The following is a 14,858-nucleotide window of genomic DNA, read 5'->3' as shown; positions in this document are numbered from 1 at the left end:
TATTCAGTATTGAGTAGTGTTATAGGCCAAAAAGAATTTACGTTGATGGGATCCTTTAAATTCTTCTTCTCAAAAAGAATACTACCCCTGATAAAATATAGTTGAAGAGTTCTGCCACCAGGGTCTTCAACTGCTCTACAAAGGCTTCGCACGATCCAGAAGGGAAGACATCTCCAGGAGCCTTTCCCCAAAGTTAACTCCTAAAGACTCCTGCAACACCTAATGAGTAACTTGGGTGACCAGGCCGGCCGCTACCTCCGCTAACAATCTTGTGGGGGCCATTTCTCTAAATATGCAAATGATTGGTGGTACACAGTCCCAAAAAGGGAGGCAGGGTGCCTGGCCCAGATAAGGCAGAAATGTACTCGTGAAAGGCTGAGCCTTTCATCTGACCCCACTATAGCATGATTCTTGTGAATGTTATTTTGAAGGATGGCTCAGGGCTCTGCTCTTGCAGAGATTATTAATATACACAAGGAGGGTTGCCACAGAAATCAGGCTAATTACCCCAATCAGTCTCACCGACTCTTCACATCTTTGGGGGGCTGATGCTCGCAAGACTTGAATTGGAGAATGACGTTCTTTCACATTGTCAAACTGCCTTCAAGAAGAGCATACATATTGTAGACCAAGTCTTTAGATCTTATGACTGCAAAAAAATATTTCTCTTAAAGAAAAAAAAAAATCCCTTTATGTGGTCATCGTGTACCTAAAGTCTGCATTTCATAATATTCAGAACCATTTGCTATGGACTTCATTGATAAACATAGGCCTCACTACTGCAATGTTGAATGGTTTAATACAACGGCATGTAGAAGGTAGAACTTTGTTTACCATTTGTAGAAATCAAGTTGTGGCATTCTCAGAATTGTGTATTTATGTAGCACTGATGTTTGGTGGTAAGAAAATGTTAGCTCGTGAGGTTGGGGGAGAACATCCTCACGAGAGTCAATGAATTGGATTATTTGGGAATCAGGCTAACCAACTCCATTTCATGCCACAAATTACAGAAAGCTCCCGAATCATTTAACTCAGGGCTTCAGACATTCTCAGAATTGCTAAGCACACTTCTTCGCACCCAATCTCCCCAGTAATAGAAATTTATAAAGCTCAAGCAATTAATGCTGCTGTTTATGCTGCAGATCTTTGGAGACACTGAATTTACAAACCTAGGGATTGAAGAGAATATATCTACATAAGGTCCTTAACGAATCTGAGCTAGAATGCTCATCTATTACCCTTAAGGTTAGAGTTCACCTTGAAGCCTGCTGTAGAGCTCACTAAACTGAGGCCTATATCGTAGTGGCTTCATATTTGGTGCGCCAAAGGGCTGAGACCATTTGAGGGCGAGCTTCAGAGGGAATCTCCTAGATCCCTAGGCACTTTATTCAAAACATTATGGCACTATAAAACTATATTTAAGTGAGAGAAATTTTTAGATATTTTTAATCCATAACTTTAAAGAACTTTGTATTTGAAACCCCAAAATCGGTCCTAGGATGCTTCTTTCCAGTCCAGGGAAGATCTGACTTGGCAGTTCGGGCTGGACTGTTTCCATGAGGTAGAGGGTCAAGACTGATTTGCATATGGCCAGGTCTAAACTGGGGTGGCATGGTGAGCAAAAGAATAATGGATTTAACCCAGATCTCTTGACTGGGGGTGAATGTTTTGATTTGTTCTGCATTCCGTCCATCAATTGAGTGTCTTTTGCTTTCTCGCCCTAAGTCCGCCGGGTATGTCCAGACGTGGGTCCCGGGCTCACTGTGCCACTGGATTCAAGCTATCCTGGCTGAAGAGGGGTGAAACCCCGAAACCAGTCCTAGGATGCTTGTTTCCGGTCCAGGGAGGACCTGGCTTGGCAGTTCGGGCTGGACTGTTGCCATGAGGCACAGGGTCAAGACTGATTTGCATATGGCCAGGTCTAAACTGGGGTGGCATGGTGAGCAAAAGAATGGTGGATTTAACCCAGATCTCTTGACTGGGGGTGAATGTTTTGATTTGTTCTGCATTCCGTCCATCAATTGTGTGTCTTTTGCTTTCTCGCCCTAAGTACGCCGGGTATGTCCAGACGTGGGTCCCGGGCTCACTGTGCCACTGGATTCAAGCTATCCTGGCTGAAGAGGGGTGAAACCCCGAAACCAGTCCTAGGATGCTTGTTTCCGGTCCAGGGAGGACCTGGCTTGGCAATTCGGGCTGGACTGTTTCCATGAGGCACAGGGTCAAGACAGATTTGCATATGGCCAGGTCTAAACTGGGGTGGCATGGTGAGCAAAAGAATGGTGGATTTAACCCAGATCTCTTGACTGGGGGTGAATGTCTTGATCTGTTCTGCATTCCCTCCATCAATTGTGTATCTTTTGCTCACAGGGATATTTAGTCATAGTGGATTATAGCAACCTATGCTCATCTTCCGTTTAATGACACACCTTTTATTCGCTGTTAAGGAATATACGTTCTTGCTATGAATTCCAAAAGTCGGTTTTATGAATTTTTAATGATGACTGATAAGGCAGTTATTGTTATTTTAGATTTCTTGTATGATCCTGTGATTATTGTGAATTTTTTTACAGGGAGTTTTCAAATGCAATTTCTTAATCTGCATGTATATTAGTTGGTTTACATCCAAAGTAACATAACTTTGAATTTAAAATGGTGATAGACCAAAATATTTAGCAAAACAAATGAGGAGTTTGTGCAACATTTTAGAATTATGATTACATTCTTCCATCTTGTACAGGAGGCTGGAACACTTTAAACATTAATGACTATCTTGTAACATCTCTCTGATATTAGGAGGGCCCTAAATGCCCATAATGAAGCAAACAAGGAGCCCACAATGACAATGCCTTACCCAACGTTCCGTGCAAAGATCATAGAGAGGATCGTTCAGTGCTATATTGAGAGAGATTAGCTTTTTTTAAAGTAACATGAAAATATGGCCAATAAAAACGGAATAAAAAAGTGACCTTAAGTATGGAGACTATTTCCAATCATTTTTGTAGGACAAAATAAGATTTCCCAAGGACTCATAGTTATGCCATTTAAATTAATGAGGTTACTTGTACAGAGTAAAGATATATCTGTGTGGAGATGCAATCAATATATTAGATGTCTGAATATATATATTTTTTGCATGACTATTGGACATAAAGGCAAACAGCGAAAGGGAATAACACAGCAATGAAGTAAACTATGTCACATCTAAATAGAATATCTGTAAAAGTTGAAAACATAAATTTTAACAAAAAAACAGCATATTATTGCTAGCACTCTGCAGTGAAGTTCACACTAGGGGCGTAGCAGCGGAAGCTTGTAGTAAAATTGCAGTTTCATCTATATCAGTCAACGAAGTTTCTGCCCTATACCAATCGTGAAACAGGACAAAAGAATAATGGAGCATACCTAATAGACGGTACATATACACTCGGCTCAGACTCAAGTGAGTGACATATGTCTCAGAGTTGCATCGCAGGAATGGGTAAGGAGTGGATCGCTAGATGTACTTTGCTCACACTACTAAAGGTGGTTAATTAATCCAGCGCTTGCTCAGAACATGAATGATGCAGGCATTCAAAGCTCCATTCCATACAAAAAGTGTATTTAAACAGACCTAGAGAGTCAAAGAACTCGTAAATGAAATGCTTGAAGGTCGTGCTGACCTTCAAAGTGAAAATTTGCTGCCAGACCTCCATGTAGATCATCTCTAGAGTTCCTTCTGTGGCATGCACAGCCATGTAGTAGACCACTCTGCGTGAAATCTAAAATAGTTTGGCAGCAAAACACACACAACAATGCAATTCTACTGAAATTCAGTGGAATGCTGGGTCTGTGCTAGACCGGTAAAAGGAACAGTAAAAGGAAAACTGGAAATGTACACAGTTCAATGGCAGAGCATCATTAAGTTTAAATAAAGGAAGGAGGGTGAAAGGACAGGAGAGGTGGAAATCAGGTTCTAGCCCAATTCTCAAATTGTTCAAGGCAATCAAATAAAGTCTCTCCCTCAATTCAAAACTGAAAAAAGACAGCATCAACACATTGATATAAAGCATTTACAACTTTATAACGAGAGGCCCATAAAAATCCCAATTATTTTTCTCCTCCAGATTTACCATAACCAAGGATCCCAGTAATTTCAGACGGTGGTAAGAAACTGGAGTGCCAATGTTTCGGACCAGCATGCAGAAAGCTGATACCATACTGTTTCTAAATCTTTCCCACGTATTCCATCCAGAAATGTCGCCTGCTGGCAGAGGGTGAATTATCTGTGTGGAAAACCACATAGCAGCAGTGTATCAACTAAACACAGAGTTCCAATGGGACCTGTAACTCCTGCTACTAGGCCCATTAGATCAGATCAGAATACTCTTTATTCGATTTAAAAAGTATTAAACCATAAAAGCACAATACATGTTAAAAGAGCATACATTACATCAAAATAATTTGAATAAAATAGATTTTAAAAAGGACTTAGACAATTTAAGAAAGGAGAGGGCCATCCATTGTCGTCCGGTGTCTAACCACCCCTTTCAGGTATTTGATATGATCAGTCACAGGTCCATCATTCAGATATTGCAACTTTAAAAAGGCAGGTATTGTCTCAGGCTGCACCACTTTAAAATAGGTAAAATCCATTTTGTCCTAAGCACAGAATAAAATTTGCAAAAAAACATAACATGAATTGTTGACTGAGCAGAGCTATTATCACACGGTCATAAACATAGGGAGCGAGATCAATCGATAGTATTTGGAAAAGTGACCCTGATGTTAAAAATTCCAAGGCGTGAGCGGGTCAGTAACAACCTATCATAGGCTCCTATGGTATTTAATAAGTATGGCTGTATTCCTGAGTCAGGAGTACTTGGTGTGCTCTCACTGACGGTTTCACAGTATTATTAACAGATGAATAGACTCCAAATGATCTAGACATAATGATTTTAGATTATTTCTGGTGACATTATTCAAACTGTCAGGATTAGAAAAGTACTCAGGATGTCCAAAATCCTCTAGGAAAGTTTTAATGTAGGTCAACCAGGGAATGCGGTCTGCCCCATCAAGAGACAGGCAATCGTTGATCAAGTCCCTGTTCAAGCTAGTAGAGGTACCGGTCCAAACCTACTAGGCCCATCAGAACTGACCACTCATAATGACAGCCTTAGTTGTTTTATCAAACGAAATAGACATTGAATCATTGTACACCTAGCAATCAGAGCATAGATGAACATTTGGGAGAACCCTCTTCTGTAAGCAGCTACTGAGTCCTGCTTGGAGAAACTTGTACATATCCAACTCTTAGCTCCTTAGAGTTCATGATTTTTTTCCCAAACTGCATGCAACATGTGAAGATGGCTAATTCCCCCCCCCCGCCCACATTTTCCTTGAAGTAATTTGACTTTAAATTCCTGTTATTCATATTCTGCCAGAGGCATCTCTTGAAGGTAGGAGAATGATGTAAGCCATGACCTTACCCACCTGTTCCCAAACATCAAATAGCGGCCTTTGGCAAGTAGAGCTTTAAGTGCAAATGTAGCCCTGGCTATACCTACATAACAACAGACTAAGACAAAATGCCTGCCTTTGGTGCTAACATGGTCAATAGTTATTCATCACCACTGGTCTGGAGTGCAATGCGTGTCTGGGAAATTAAGCTATCCATAAAATATCATTGTATATATTGGTCAAAACCTGGTTATCACATTCCAGGAAACCCACTTTACATGAGTACTCAAGTCCAAAAACAGCTAAAACTGCTCTTAATTAGAAGGCTGGGGGGCCCACTGAATGCCTGACCAGAAATCACCTGATCCAGATTACGCCAGATCTTATCCAATTCTTACCTCTTTTGCTTGGTGAAGACAGGCTTGAATCTGGATTGCCTTAATCTACCTCTGGTGCCTTCAGCCTACCCCAGTACCAGCCTTTAGCTTCCGGAGGTTTAGTTCATTCCTCAGGAAAGAGCCCGCTGCTATCCGAGTCCTCCACAAAGGAAACCTTAGCACTCTCCTGGTCACAATGCATAGCTTTAGGATCAAGGACCCACAGGCTTGTTCCAAAGACAGCTCAGTTCACCTGTGAACTCCTTGCTGGGGCATATAATCAACTAACCTCTGTAAATTTCTACGCATATGCATTCTCACATAGCAACGACTTGCAGGAGCACACTAATTAACACAGCAGGCATAGTCCCTCACACCATACTAAGTACAGACACATTGGATTACGTAACCTTCCTTCCTGACAAGAGATACAATGTATGTGCATCCTCCTGGGCCCACTAATGCGGAGTGCTACAGGAATGTTAAAACACTGGATGCCATAAGTCTCTGCAATTCACACACTCTGAATGGAAGACAGCCCTATGCAGGCCAACAAGCTAGTTGGTCGCCGAAATGGAAAAGCAGAGTCTATGATGGCGAAGCTGTATGCCCCACCACAAGATTCATTCATCTTTCACCACCACCATTTCAAAAACCTATCACTCTACCAGTGGCGGCTCCTCTGCTAAGGCGGAGTGTTGCCCCACTGCTCGTTGAGCAGTGCAAAATAAAAATAAAATATGATAGCAAAAAGAAATTATTTTATTTTTCTTTACGGGACTCCAGGAAGGTCAGGTAGGGCAGGGCTCGCCATCGTCAGAGGGAGCAGGGGTTGTTTGCACTCCCTCCCTAAGTGTGCATGACAGCTCGGCCATCCCTTTGGGGCTGGCCAAACAGTCATGCGCACTTGGCATGCTCTCCACTGGGCTGTATTGCACAGCCTGGTGGAGAACATGCCCAGTGTCCCAGGTACTGCCTGACCAGCCAAACAGGCCGCTCAGATCAATCGCGATGCTGCTCCTGCAGCTTCGTGATTGGCTGGGAGAGTCCGGGAGTCTGGGTGTTTACGGTGGCAGAGAGCGAGGACGGAGGAGAGACATGCGGCGGCAAAGAAGGTATGTTTTTTTATCATGCCTCCCCACCCCACCACCCCCGTACAGAGGCAGCCGCCCCTGCACTCTATCCTTCTAGGTACACAGCTGGTTCAGGAAGTCATAATTTTATACCAAGAATATAGATCAACCAAAGCTGGATGTGATTGGTGTGGTAGTTCCATCAGAGAGGTAGCCACTGCACTGTACATAATGCTCAGAATAGCTACTGTTGTGTTCTGACAGTAGGCATTCCCAGTGACACTATCAGACTGGCATGGAAGTCATTTGCAACGAGCGTGCCCAATTTAAATATGATCTTGCTCCCTTTCATTGCCAGCAGCAACTACAAAACTAGAACTACGCTATGTAGAGAGTGAAGCAGGAACGCATGTCCCTGAAAAGTAGCTACTCTTGACTGTTCTACTTTCAGACAGTATGTGTTGGGGCACCATCATATCTCCTCCATATCCGTAAGGGTGTGAAGGGCCACAAGAGCCACAAGGGACAATTATTTAACGTTGTCATGATTCTGGGAAAGTAAGAAAGCACCCACAATACTGTGACTTGAAATAAAGGAACCATAAGACAGTAATGACATCTGTACTTACGCGCCGGGTCCCTGCCACGTCCACGTAATTGTGTCCTATAAACAAAGCAACAGAAAGCAATGTTAACAAACAATTCTGTCCATAAGCAAATCCCATTGTGTTTTTTTTGCATTCTCTACGTCTCCACTATAAAGCTCACCATCACAATTACACATTTTTCAATCTGTCACTTTCCAAGGGCAAATCATTGCTGAAGGGATTTGGTTCATTTTTCCCTGCAAACACACTTCATGATGAAAACAGAAATCAAATCAAGCCAGTGCTGTCAACAGCAGCACAGCCAGGCAGGCACTGAATTAGAGAGCCAGCATGGGTGATTTAGAGCTGATGTGTGACCATTTTCTTCACATCAGAAAAACAGGATGCTTTTAAACTTCCAACGCAGGGTTTTTAAGCTTACTCTTAACATGACAGCCCTTCATTTCATCGTGACATTAAAGACAGTTATGCAATATTTAGGAAGAGGTCCAGGTCTAAAAACATAAAACACACCTGTTCGGCTGCATTCGACTTACACTACGAATATTTCTCAGAAATCCACAAATCCCTCTTTGATGCAGTAGTAGTTAATATAAGTGATAACAATATATAATTTCAATAAATCCTGAAGTTAATCCAGGATAATATTCTTGAGGCCAAGGATGTTGAACAAATATGCATGCCAGATCTTCTCGAAAGCCACTGACTTTTGAAATTAGTTCTACTTAAATGTTTTATAAATAAATGAGTTTTTTGTGGGTGGATCTAGCCCTGCTGAACCTACAGTGGATGTGCCTGCCTTACATGCTATTTTTTGAAGTAATCATTTTCTGGATGAGGACATTTAGTAGGTCTCTACCAACCAAATTGGTCTCCTTACATGGAGCCGGCAACCCTAAAACTGTGTTTTCGGTCAAAACTAGGAAAATTTAAAATGTCGTGCTAAAACAACAAAATGTTTATGAAGATATTTAGAAATAGTAGACTTCAACTTTGTACTACTAATCAGGAGGAATGACGGCAAATGTTGAGTCTTTTGATAATATCATTCAAGCCAGAGGGCCTGACATTTCAGATAGGGGTCGCGCACATTTAACGGAATGGAGGTTTTAATATGTTGGTCCTTCATCTTTAAAGATAATACGCAAAAGCCATAACCACCATTTTTCCATAACTAAAGGCTGTTGCAGATAAAGGTTTGCATATTGAAGAGGAGCCTACAAGATTTTCGTCGACTAAAAGTGATTAAAGCAGTTGTCTCTATGCATTGGTATGACCTATTAAGAAAACTTCCTAAGGCATGGGTGGGAAGAACTTCCATTTATGAATACTACTTGGCGGGGAGTCATTTTGGCAGAAAGAAAGACAGCTATGTTGAGTGTTAATGATCTAGGGTTGACGGAGACATTGCTTGGGGTGCTCGGAGAGTTGCAAGCCAGTAGGAACTTTTGACGTGTATATGCATCTTAATTGTAAGCCTGACGATTTTCCAATAACTGAATATTTACTGGTTTTGTGTTATGCATACTCACTGAAATCTACAGTTTTCATCCCTGAGGATTTTCAAAAATCCCTAAAAAGTAGGAATTTTACTGATAAGGTAGGCATAACTTAAAACTCATAAAGGTACTAATTTCTTTATGAATTGGTTTGATATGAATTGACAAAACATAAAAGTCGTTTCCAATAAAAGAAAGAATCTTTTGATCATAAACGGTCTAGTTATATAGAAGAACTCTTACTGCAGCCGAATAGTACAGGAACCTTACATTTAAAATTCAGTATAGGCCTTGATCCAAGCAAGGCATTTATTTTGCACAGAACCCAAGACATTTGATTACTTTGGAAGGGAACAAGTACGTGTTTTAGAAGGAAACCTGTCGTAACCTGTCAGAAGATAAGGACAGTTACTGTAAACAAAATTTTAAAAATGCAATATTGGTTTTCACTGAGACTGGAAAACATGTAATTCCATGGACAAGTCTCTGCAGTCCTGAAAACCATCAACCAGAAATTAAGTGTTAACCAGAAAAAAAAAAATGGCATTATCAAGATTACGTGTTTCTTCGCTGCTTTATCTTTTAACTATATTAACTCAGCCAAGGGGTGGTTGATAAAACTAACTTTAGGGACCATAACCCAATAGAAACTGTACTGAGAGTAAATGTTGGTCCTGCTGAAAATTCTGTCCCAGGATTGATGAGCTAACTACGAAAGAAGGGGGTTTGAGAGTAAAGTGTAGCAACCTCCCATTACCTATAGTGATTACATCTGTAGTCAGCCTCAATATTGATATTATTATGGAGCCCCTGCAATCTTTGGAAACATTACCTGCCTTAATTGTGGATGCATTTAACCAGTTAAATAAGTCTACCGTAAATATCGTAAGGGATATGGCGAGTTGACCCAGGAGTTCAAAGTCGGAATAGCTAGATAAAGTCTGTAGGTTGGCGGGTAACTATTTGTGAGAGGTCCTCAACAGTAAACCCAGTAATCAGGACATTATTAACGATGTCAGGAGGGTGTACAAAGCAGCCTTAGGGAAGCGAAAGGCTGAACTGAAGGAAGCATCTTGGGATCGGCTGGTGTCCACCTGCTCCTCTAGAGACTCTAAGGGTTTTTTGGGCAGCAGTTAATGGAAGGCAGCCCAATGTGACTGTGCAAGATGATATAGGCTCTTCTATCTCTCCAGCCCTTTGGGTTGACCATCACCATAAGGTATACGCTCTGGGCAAACAACTCCCTATTCTTCATGATGATGCTAATAAATTGTACCCACCAGAGATACGGTTTGAGCATGAGGAGGTCTGTGAGGCTATCATGGGTAGCCGTCTAACAAAGCACCTGGGCCAGATGGGATACCGATGGATCTATAGAAGGCTAAACCACATGTCTGGGCTACAGTTCTGACCAATGTTCCTAATGCCGATACCCAGCTGGGCCTACCGCTGGCTAGGAACTCTGCGACCATAGTCCAAGTGTTCAAGATGGGGAATAGGCAGGACTCTGCCTGCTATAGATCAATCTCCCTGTTAAGTTCAGTGGTAAAGGTGGTTGGGTGCATTGTCCTTCAGCGAGTGAAAGCTTGGCCCCAGGCAAACGATATTATCTGCCCTGTCCAATATGGATTCAGGGAAGGGATGGGCACACTGGAACAGTGCCTGAAACTTAACCTTATCATAGGGAAGTATGTTGTGGCGAAGCAAAGGTCTATTTTTCTTGCCTTTATGGACCTTAGTAGTGCCTATGATTGAGTGATTAGATCCAAGCTCTGCGATATCCTTAGGGAAATGGGTGATCGCTTTTCTTAGAGCTTTACACGCAGACGTAAATGCCCACATTAGATACGGCACAGAGGGGGAGACAACTGAATCTTTCAGTCTCGCACGGGGTTTATGCAGGGATGTGTGTTGGCTCCAAGATTGTCTTTATTATCTATTAATAGCCTGAATAACTACTTGATTGAAAATAGGGTTGACCTGTCTAGGATAAAGTTTGTCAGTGTGCCTACCCTGCTATACGTCGACGATGCCGTACTGATGGTACGAACGGCAAACGGGTTAAAACTTCTGGTTGACAAGTTTGTGGAGTTCATGGATGATCTGGACCTTGATACAAACATCTCAAAGACCCATTATATGATCTGCGGGAGGAAGAACGCTAGAACACAACCCATTGGTATCAAAGGGCAAAACATGACTAGGTTTTCCACCTTTCCCTACCTGGGGGTATCATTTGACCATCAGAACAACTGGGTTTCTTGCATTTCCAGTCGTTGCTCCAAGTTCACACAAGTCTGCTGTGCCTTGTTTAGATTTTCACTGTCGGTGTGGGTAATAAACCCATTTTGCCCCTGTTGCAAATATACAGAATGAAATGTCTACCAGTCCTGACATACGGTGCAGCCATTTGGGGTTACCGTAGGGGTAGGACGATCCAGCTTGAGGAGGACCGATTCTGTAGAAAACGTTTGGGGCTGGGCCCAAATAGCGCCTAGTTTGCAATCCATGAGGAACTGGGTTTGAATTATGTGGAGGATCAGGTTAAATTGGCCCCACTGTTACTCTGGATATCTGTTTGGGTAAATGAGAGACTGGGGTTCAACAGGAGCGTGATTGAGGATTGCATAGAATGCACGTATGACCATAAGATACCATGGATTAATTATATAAAGTCCTCTTCCCGTTCTCTAGACTGCATGGATATTTTAACCGGCCATATCTACTTAAAAAGGGCGACTGTGATATCTTTAAGGAATTTTCATTTCCATTGGCTTACGACATTAGGTATTGAACTATGGGTTTATTTTCTACACCAAGCCCCGCCTCCACTAAAGACAGACTAGGCTATGATCATGGCACTGTTTCACTGGCACGACTGTTCTAAATTATTGCAACACGCAAAACGTTATTCACCATAAATAAAAAATTCTCCTATGGCAGATAGAGTTATTATGGTAACGTTATTGTCAGGCTGTATCCCTCCTTGTTTTGGGCTAACGAAAATACCCCCTTTTTTCATTCCAGCCTCTGGTCACTGTACCGCTATAATTCTACCGAGGCTTCCCGGAAGTGTACAAAGTCTTCATTTTGCCCTTGACAAGCAGCAGTCTAGTCTCTTCCTTCTTTTCCCCGCGTCCACGTCCCACGTGATTCACGTGATGACGTGACGCCGTCCCAATTGGAAAAACGCTGACTATTTCTTCCTCTCGGCGGCTCGGGACATCAACATCCGAGTCCGCAGGAGGGCCGAATAGGTGTTGCAGAGGGCTGGTGGCTTTGGAGTAGTAAGTAATGGTGCTACAGGACGGAAGCCTATACCCACCCTCCAATCGTGTAAGTTTTTAATCTTTCTTATTCTTTTCACTCCACGTCCAGAGTGTGACTACAAGTCCCGCCTCCCACCCGGACTCATGCTGTGAAACAAAATTGAACATCACGTAAGCAATGAGATTGGCTCTCGCGATGTTCACAATTTCACTTGATACATTTACCCTCGATTCTCCATCACAACCCAAGCATTTTATTTTATTTTATTTTACGCCTCCTACAGATCGGCCATAATACAGTGCTGACCATCAATGTGAAGGCCATATACTTTTGTCGCTTTGCCGTATCACCCCACAAAAAACAGGGTGTATCACTTTATCGGCACAATTAGCGATAGCGCTAAAGAGCACCACATGCCTTTAGATTCTGAACACGGGCAAATACTAATGAATTTTGCTACCCGCAGTTCCAAGGACATGGAAATCCCCACCATGTGTGTGCATGAAATTTCCTCACGACACGTGTGTGATTTAGCTCATGCCTGTTCTTGTGCAAATATATATGTATGATGTGAATCTCTGTTTGTTTGTTCTGTATTGTCCTTTTTTCATTTCAACAGAACTGAACCTCTCAGAAATTGCTGAAGGGTGACCACTCCTTTCACTATGCACTTGATTTAGGACGTAGCTGGTCTAATTATCACCAGTTCATACCGTCCGCCACACCATTTTAACTGTGTCCAGTTTACCATTATTAAATTCATTATTGGTTGAAACTGCGACATATTTTAAACTTACACTATCACTCTTTGCACTGCACCCACACACAAAAAACCTGCTCCGCTGTAATTCAGGCGTCGTAGCACACCGGGGAGACACTCGGTCTCTCCGGTGGGAACCCAATGATGAAGCATGTCACCAACTAGGTTGGTGAGTGAGGGTTCTTTTAAAAACATAGTGATTCACTCTTCTTATCTTCCCTGCACTTGTTCACATTTGATGGACACACTCTTTTGTTGTTGATTTATATCTTTAAGGAATACATTTTAAATAAGCTTAAAGATGACAGGGAAGCCTGGGAGCTGGAAAAAAACTCCAACAGATCCGATTTACTGCCGATATCCGTTGTTGGTGTTGAACCCTATCTCATAGCAGTCAAACATCCCCGGGAGAGATCTATGCTTACTACATTTTGTCTGGGTTCCACATGTACACTGATCGGTTTTCTTCCAGGCCAGTTCGATCCCCATGCTCTTTTAACCTGCCCTTGTGATGACAGTTCACCCCAGACCTTGATATGTCTGGTTTTATTCTGTAAATATTATGAGTTTTTACGTAGAAGGTAATTATTACCATTTTTAAAAGCGAGAGGTTTTACTCAGTTTCGCCCTGCCTTTTTATGTTTACAGCTATTATCGGATCAGGAGGTGATGTTGGTGGTTACTAGTTATTTAAAAGGTGCCTTACACTGGACGTGTGCTTAGTTCAATAGGTTGTAATTTTTATAAAAATGTATAAAGATCTTAAATGCTCACACATTGTTTTTGGAATGAATTGTACTGCATCGTGTTCAATAAGGCCTTTTAAGGTTTCAATGTGGCTTTTATCTTTTATTACTATGATATATATAATCGAATAAAGATTAATTGAATTGAAACTATGATTTAGATGTATGTTCTTCTTAAGTTTTTGTTCCATTTATGCCTTTTTAGAAAACGTTTTTGATCAGCACAGTGATGTTAATGTCTCGTCACGAGTAGTAAGTGCTATTTAAATATATAAATAGTACAAATATAAATGAAGGGTAAACTATCAGTAGTTGATTGAAGTTATATTTGAATTTGATGATCTTGCAATTGATAAGCTGCAAAGCTGTAACCTTAGTATAAAGGAAAGTCTGCTTGTACTCAAAGAGAAACGGTACCAATTCAAGGACCAGATGTATCAACAAGGGAATTGTGATTTCCAAATTGCCATTTTTATCTAATCGCAATTTGGAAATCACAATTCCTAATGTATGAAATTTTACAATTAAATTTACGATTCCTAGGGGTCGCAAATTGACCTACCTTATGAATATTAATGAGGTAGGTCACACTTTGCCACCCATTAGGTCAGCAGACCACCAAGCCTGTGATTGCTTTTAAACAAAGCAATTGTTTTTTTTAAATGCAATTCGTTTTCTTTAATGGAAAACTGGATGTGTTTAAAAAAAACAAAAAAAAAAGCGAAACGTTTCATTTTTAAGAGAAGTCAGTGGTACTCTTAAAAAATATTTTTACAACATTCCCAAAGGGGAAGGGGTCCTTTGAGGAGGTGGTAAAATATTCATGTTTTTGCAACTGAATTCGGTTGCAAGACATTAATATATGCCAACATGATTTGACATGTGGAAGGGACACACTAAACACACTTCTTTCAAATACTGGGTCACAAACCCAAATTGCGATTCTGTAGATTCGCAATTTAGTGTTTGTACATAACAAACAGCATTTTTGTGGTCACAAATGTCCCTATTCTGTGAATTGGTCCGTTTGCGACCTCAAAAATACTTAACACAGCGGGCCCCAAAAATTCCCATCTAATAGACCCCATA

The 14,858-nt window shown here is 41.4% G+C and overlaps 1 protein-coding gene across 1 annotated transcript in view; it reads right to left on the bottom strand.

The window, feature by feature from the left end:
• The window catches only part of LPCAT1 (lysophosphatidylcholine acyltransferase 1), a 445,025-nt gene that overhangs the window by 116,442 nt on the left and 313,725 nt on the right, over positions 1-14,858 (bottom strand). The window contains exon 7 of the mRNA XM_085606924.1: positions 7,516-7,550. Within this exon, the coding sequence (XP_085463050.1) occupies positions 7,516-7,550 (35 nt within the window). The remainder of the gene's footprint in view (positions 1-7,515; positions 7,551-14,858) is intronic.

The sequence above is a fragment of the Triturus cristatus genome, chromosome 5_2 (assembly GCF_964204655.1).
Source record: "Triturus cristatus chromosome 5_2, aTriCri1.1, whole genome shotgun sequence".
Classification (NCBI taxonomy): domain Eukaryota; kingdom Metazoa; phylum Chordata; class Amphibia; order Caudata; family Salamandridae; genus Triturus; species Triturus cristatus.
This window is presented reverse-complemented; position numbering and strand designations above follow the sequence as displayed.